This window comes from Neophocaena asiaeorientalis, unplaced genomic scaffold (genome assembly GCF_003031525.2).
Source record: "Neophocaena asiaeorientalis asiaeorientalis breed wild unplaced genomic scaffold, Neophocaena_asiaeorientalis_V1.1 scaffold598, whole genome shotgun sequence".
Taxonomy (NCBI): domain Eukaryota; kingdom Metazoa; phylum Chordata; class Mammalia; order Artiodactyla; family Phocoenidae; genus Neophocaena; species Neophocaena asiaeorientalis.
In genome coordinates, this window is record NW_020173036.1 from 745,779 (window position 1) to 752,561 (window position 6,783).

The 6,783-nt window shown below is 42.6% G+C and overlaps 1 protein-coding gene across 1 annotated transcript in view; it reads right to left on the reverse strand.

The window, feature by feature from the left end:
• TBXAS1 (thromboxane A synthase 1) overlaps window positions 1–6,583 on the reverse strand; it is a 150,452-nt gene extending 143,869 nt beyond the window's left edge. The window contains exon 1 of the mRNA XM_024742512.1: window positions 6,340–6,583. Coding sequence (XP_024598280.1) covers window positions 6,340–6,428 — 89 coding nt within the window. The 5' untranslated portion in view covers window positions 6,429–6,583. The remainder of the gene's footprint in view (window positions 1–6,339) is intronic.
• Between the last annotated feature and the right edge of the window lie 200 nt (window positions 6,584–6,783).

The following is a 6,783-nucleotide window of genomic DNA, read 5'->3' on the forward strand; positions in this document are numbered from 1 at the left end:
TTAGTTTGACGCAGTCCCACTGACTTATTTGTGCTTTTGTTGCCTGTGCTTTTAGTGTCGAAAACACCAAAACATCATTGCCGAGACCAATGTCGTGGGGCTTTTGCTCTGTTTTCTTCTAGGATTTTTACAGTTTCAGGTCTTACATTTAAGTTGTTAATCCAATTTGAGTTTTTTGTTTGTTTATGGTATAAGATAAGGGTCCAATTTCATTACTTTGCATATGATTATCTAGTTTTCCCAACATCATTTATTGAAGAGACTATCCTTTCCCCATTGTGTATTTTTGAATCCTTTGTCAAAAATTAATTGACCGTTTGTTTCTGGATGTTTTATTCTGTTCCATTGATCTATGTGTCTGTTTTTATTCCAGAGCCATACTGTTTTTTTGTTTTGTTTTGTTTTGTTTTGTTTTGTTTTGCGGTACGAGGGCCTCTCACTGCTGTGGCCTCTTCCGTTGTGGAGCACAGGCTCCGGATGCGCAGGCTCAGAAGCCATGGCTCACGGGCCCAGCCGCTACGCAGCATGTGGGATCTTCCCGGACTGGGGCATGAACCCGTGTCCCCTGCATCGGCAGGCAGACTCTCAACCACTGCGCCACCAGGGAAGCCCAGAACCATACTGTTTTGACTACTATAGCTTTGTAATATAGTTTGAAATCAGGAATTGTGATGGGGAATTTCCTGGCTGTCCAGTGGTTAGGACTCTGTGCTTCCACTGCAGGGGGCACAGGTTTGATCCCTGGTCAGGAACTAATATCCCACAAGCTGTGCAGCCCAAAAAAAAAAAAAGGAATTGCTATGCCTCCACATTTGTTCTTCTTTCTCAAGATCACTTTGACAATTCAGAGTCTTTTGTGGATCCATACAAATTTTAGGATTTTTTTCTATTTCTGTGGAAAATGCCATTGGAATTTTGATAGGGGTTGCATTGACTCTGTAGATCACTTTGGGTAGTATGAACATTTTAACAATATTAATTCTTCCCATGCATAAACACAGGATATCTTTCCATGTACTTTGCAACCTTTTCCATTTTTTTTTATCAGTGTCGTATAATTTTCAGTGCGTAGATCTTTTACCTCCTTAGTTAAATTTATCCTTAAGTAGTTTATTCTCTTTGATGCTATTGTAAATGGGATTGATTTCTTTTTCAGATAGTTTGTTGTTAGTACGTAGGAATACAACTGATTTTTTATGTTGATTTTCTATCCTGCAACTTTAATGAATTCATTAATTAGTTCTAACAGTTTTTTTTGTGAGTCCTTAGGATTTTGCATATATAAGATCACATGCTCTGCAAACAGAGGTATTTTTACTTCTTCCTTTCCCATTTGAATGCCCATTATTTCCTTTTCTTGTCTAATTGCTCTGGCTAGGACTTCTGGCATTATGCTGAATAAAAGCGACAAGAGTGAGCATTCTTGTCTTGTTACTGATCTTAGAGAGAAAACTTTCACCTTCTCACTGTTGATTATGGTGTTAGCTGTGAGTTTGTCATATACTTTGTCAAATGCTTTTTCTGCATGTATTGAGATAATTATAGGATTTTTTATTCTTCATTCTGTTAATGTGGTGTATCATGCTTATTGATTTGTATATGTTGAACCATCTTGCATCCCAGAGAGCAGTGGTTTCTTTTAAATATGGCCTGTGATTAGATGTAGGTCTAGAATTAGAATCCAGTTTTTCCACATGTAAAGGAAGCTCTCTGAGAAAGAAACTTCCAAGTACAGGGATGGACTTTTTCATTGTAGTCTTAAGTCTTAATAATCACCATTCACAATTTAATTTAACCTGGTCTTAGAATGAGACTAGATCAGAACGCTAACTTACCCTGATTCCTATTTTAATGTCCATTTGATTTATACCTCTGGGTCTCAGGCTCCTGAGATTTAAATGCAGCTTGGCGTTGAAAGCCCTTCCACCTTCCCAAGACAACTCTTCTCAGTTTCCACCATATTTATATATTTAACTGCTTTGACTGTTTAGTTACTTAATGCAACAACCACGGTTTACTTTTCTCACTGCTTCATCAGCCAAGAAGCTCCCTGATTACTCCAAACTCCCCTGTATATTCCACTTTGCTGTAGAAATAGTTAGCTTACAGTCTCAAGACCTCTATGCCCAAAGCATAAAACTGCTTTCCTCTTCAGCACTAGAGAGGAGCAATTCCCTGTTCTTTTTAGTAAAATTTCTCTTTTTTTGCTCAATAATTGATATTCATTTTAAAAAAGAATACGGAAGATACAGAAAGACTAAAGGAAGGAAAAAATCACCCATAATCCCACCATTGGAAGAAAACCACTATTAATATCGGGGCTATTTATTTATATTCTTTCTCTCTTTCTTTTTTTTTTTTTTTCTGGGTACATGAATTTTTTAATTGCAATATAATTCACATGTCATAAAATTCATCCTTTTATTAAAGTATGTGATTCAGTGGTTTTAGTACATTCACAGAGCTGTGCAACCATCACCATCGTCTAATTTCAGAACATTTTCATCAGCCCCAAAAGAAACTCCATACCTATCAGCAGTCACTCCCTTCTCCCCTCCTCCAGCCCTGGCAACCACTAATCTACTTTCTGTCTGTATGGATGGGGCAGATGAACTTGTACATAATTATATAGGGAGTCCTCACACTCTTTCTTAATAAAGAAACCCTCATCTTACCAAAAGCTGCCAGTTCGTAGGTACACTTGAAAGTTTAAATACACTATACTTAAGATTGCCTCTACCACTATTCAACTCACACAACTTATTTCTTGTACATCAAATCTCTTCCGGAAGTCAGCATTTCCAACAATTTTATACAGAAAAAATGAGTTTAAAAAATGTTTTATCACGAGTTTAGATCACCTTCGCATGTGTTTCATGTGCTTCTAGCTAATGTATTCTACATACCAGCTCATCTCCAGCCCCAGTGGAACAGCCGTGATCTCCTCAGACCCCAGTGCACACAGCTCAGCCTCATAGCTGTCACTTTAAGTGACTGTCATCAAAAAATTGTGTCAAATGCATTTTGGGGAAAACTATCAAAATATACTATGCCTATGTTATATTAGTCTCTTTTTAGATGAAATTGACTCTTTTGTCTTCTTTCTAAATTCACACAACACTTAATAATTAAGAAGTGTTTATTAAGTACATGCCATGGTCTTGCTGTACAAGGTGAGTGGAGATTCAAAAACAGTGCACTTATAACTATTAGAAACGTGGACACCAAGTTGGTCCAAACTGAAAACACAATAGGCTTTCAGGAAAAGGGTGATGCACGTGGGCAGAAGAATTAGATTTGTATTGAGCTGTGACGCCTAAGAGAAGAACCAGCAAGAAAATATCAGTGGATGGGAATTCCCTGGCAGTGCAGTGGTTCACTGTCCAGGATTGGCCCAGGTTCAATCCCTGGTCAGGGAACTAAGATCCCACAAGCTGCATGGTGTGGCCAAAAAAAAGAAAGAAAGAAAGCAAAATGCCAGGGGAGAGTCGAGCCAACATTTATTAGGCACCAACTGCATGCAAGGGTGGTGGTGGAGATGAGAGTGATGAGGAAAACAACAGTGAGTGGGACTTCTCAGTGTCTTGGGCAAACAGGAGAAGCTTCCCTGAGGAGGTGCCCCTGAGCTCCTTGAAGGAAAGAGAGGAGGAAGGGGATTCCAAGCATGGAGACCAGCAAGGGCAGAGGCACGGACGCCTGCAGCAACGTGACTGTTCACAGAACTGCCAGGTCCAACAGGTTGGGGTCAGAGCCTGGTGGATGAAGCCACTGAGTCAGGGACCAAACCCTACGTCCCGGGTGCTGGGCTGATGAATGTGTACTTCTTCACTTTACCCTCATTCAACCAGATGCTAGAAGAATATCTGACTCATGGACAGAAGTTTCCAGAACTGCAATGAGATACAGGACCTCTGTCCTGCCTTGAAAGAACTCCTAGGCTCGTTGAGCAGACAAGAAGTGGTCCTCCTCTTGTTACCTTTCCAGAGTCAAGGCTCTCATTGCACACTTGCCTGGTCCAATGGCAGGGGGAACTCTTAAAGGAAAGACTAAGGAGTTTAAACGTTCAGGACAGCACCCTCCACAAGATCTCCTCGGGGGCCACATGGCTGTGAGGGTCTCTCCACCCCCAGCTCTCCCAGAGCGCCCCTCTGTCTCCCACATGCACCCTGTCGAGAAAATGAAGCTGGAGGGAGGCCCTGCCGCATTCAAGCTGATGTCTGTTGCTCAGAGGCTACCTGGAGTCTTGCCTGGAAGAGGAGGGTTGAGAGCCCAAGGATGGTGACCTTGAGCTGATCAAGGGATAGACCCAGGAGCACCAGAGCCACGGCCACGGCCATGGCTACTCCCTCCTGCTGCCTCCTTCTCTTCGGCGTTATCCTCAACAGACACCGAGCTCACCCAGAACCTCCACATCTCCCCAACCTTGGGCATCTGATCCAGACCTCCTGTTTTCTGACCTTGTACCAGGGCCTCACGCCATGCCTGGCACACAGGAACAAATCAATAAATATTTTTGCAAGAACCAATAGAAGTCGGCCCTCACTTCCTGTTCACCATCTCTGCTTCATGCATCTCTCTTATCTCTGTGTCTTTGACCCAGGTGATTAGCATGGCCCCAGAACAGATTACAAATGCACAACTGCCTTGCTGAATGGTATGGTGTTATTGGCCGTGACTCTGATCTACGCTGATTAGAAACACCCAGTTACAGCCAACTTCTCAGTCAGGACACATGCCTCTTTCCGTGACCAGAGCAACATTAATGTATACAATTCACTCATCCATTCATCAGACGTTTATCGAGGTCGTACTGTATATCAGGCACTGAGCTGGAAGTCAAGACTACGGAAATTAAAAAGACCCAATAAAGACAGAAACAGAAGCGCAGGGAAGTGTGCAATAGGAACAATGATGCTGCGAGACCACCTGGAGGCCTCAGGTTGGACACACTTTGAGAGTCGCAATCAGAGCACAACTGTCGATGAGAAATTAATATTAATAAGCATATTAATGAGAAATTTTAAATATACCTAAAGCACTGAAGACTTATTTTCCTGTGCGTTTAGGTTATATAAATGATAGTTAATGATAGTGGCTGACATCTACCGAGCACCCGCTACGTGTCAGGCGCTGCGCTAAGTGCATCTCGTCTCTGAGCAGAAGCTGAGGTGGATGAATGGAGTTGGGGGGGAGAGGGGGTGCCACTTGCTCCTGGGTTTGCATGTGGCTGGTTTCAAGGCAAGATAAGCCACACTGAGAAAAGTTCAAAAGATAATTAAACCAGTTAGAAAGCAAAACAGCACTGGGACTGAAGCTGGGTTTCAGAGCCAATTTCCAAGAGGTAATTTCATCATCCTAGAACATCAGACGTGAGTTCCATTTTCAGCTATGCAAATTCCAAAAGAATAATACCTCACATTTGCATAATGCTTGATGCTTTTCAAAGTGCTTTCCCAGTTATTAATCTAGAGGAGGCTTTATTACTACCGGAGACATAAATTGAAATTCTGTTCAAACTGAAGTTCTCCATTATTTTTTTCAACTTTCCCCTCAAAAACCAGAGCCGCCTAAATTCAGGTGCTTTCGATGGAGTGGGTAACTTTAATAAGTTTTGCCGACAGGGTGAATATGTACAAATAGAACATATTGTGGGGCCTTCCATCCAGCCTTCGATCAAGCCAGACTTCAGAAAACCTCCTGTTGAATTAACTAAATCACGGGAGGTTACTCCCAGTTTAAATTTGAGATTCCCCCAGGGTCTCAGACTTTGTGGCACTGCACACACTGCGTTCGTTGGAATCCATTCCCTTCCATCAAATATTAGAAAATGAGGAAATTAGTTCCACCACTTTGCCCTTAAACCTACAGAAATCCCTGTCAATGACATTCTACGAAGTGGCCCACATTGCCAGACAGCTCCTATATCTTTTTTTTGTTTTTAATGTCATCAGACCCAAGAGGCTGCATCTGCTGTAAATGCAATTTGGGGAGAGGATCTTAGAAAAATGAGGTGAGAAGATAGGATGGGGGTGCAAGGAGCTACTTCTCCCCAAACCTTTCCAATTTGTTGCTTTTTCCATCTCTTTCAAACTTAATTACGTGTAGCGTTCTCAGCCACTGAATCACCAGTCTTTCCTGACACCTCCATCTCGTGCATTTGAGCAAAAGATTAACCTGGCTGTTTGCTTTCAATTCTGAAGCTGTGTTAATACTCAACTCCCTCTAGATTAGAGGGGAAGAAAAACACACTCCCACATACCCCACCCCGGCTCCAGCAGGGCTCCACGGCTGCTATTCCCGACAATGTCACAGTCATTGGAACATGCTGGCTGCACTTACCACTTCAGGAGAACCAAGAGGACCACTGACAGGGCTACCATCACCATGGGGCCACTGGCTTCCAGTCTGAGGAACCCCAAGACTTCCATTGTTCCTCAGAGACCCGAGAGGGGTGGTCCTCCAGAAGAAAGGGTGGGGCTGGTCCCCCTGCAGTTACAGGAACCACGATCCGCAGATGAAAGACTTAGGCAACCAAGAAAACATCACATCAAGTGGGTCCCTGAAATGTGCTCTTTCTCGGAAGTGTCTTCTTATAAAGAGGAAGGAAGAGGAGGGAAAAACAAAGGGTTTCAGTGTAAGACAGTGAATCAGCAACTTTATTTTCTTGATGACTGTACAGTCAATAAACATTTAGATTAACTTCCCCGGGAAGCAGCAGCAGAACTGGCTCCCTATTTGCTGGGAAAGAAAATGGTTGCAACCATAGATTTCTGCTGTGACAAG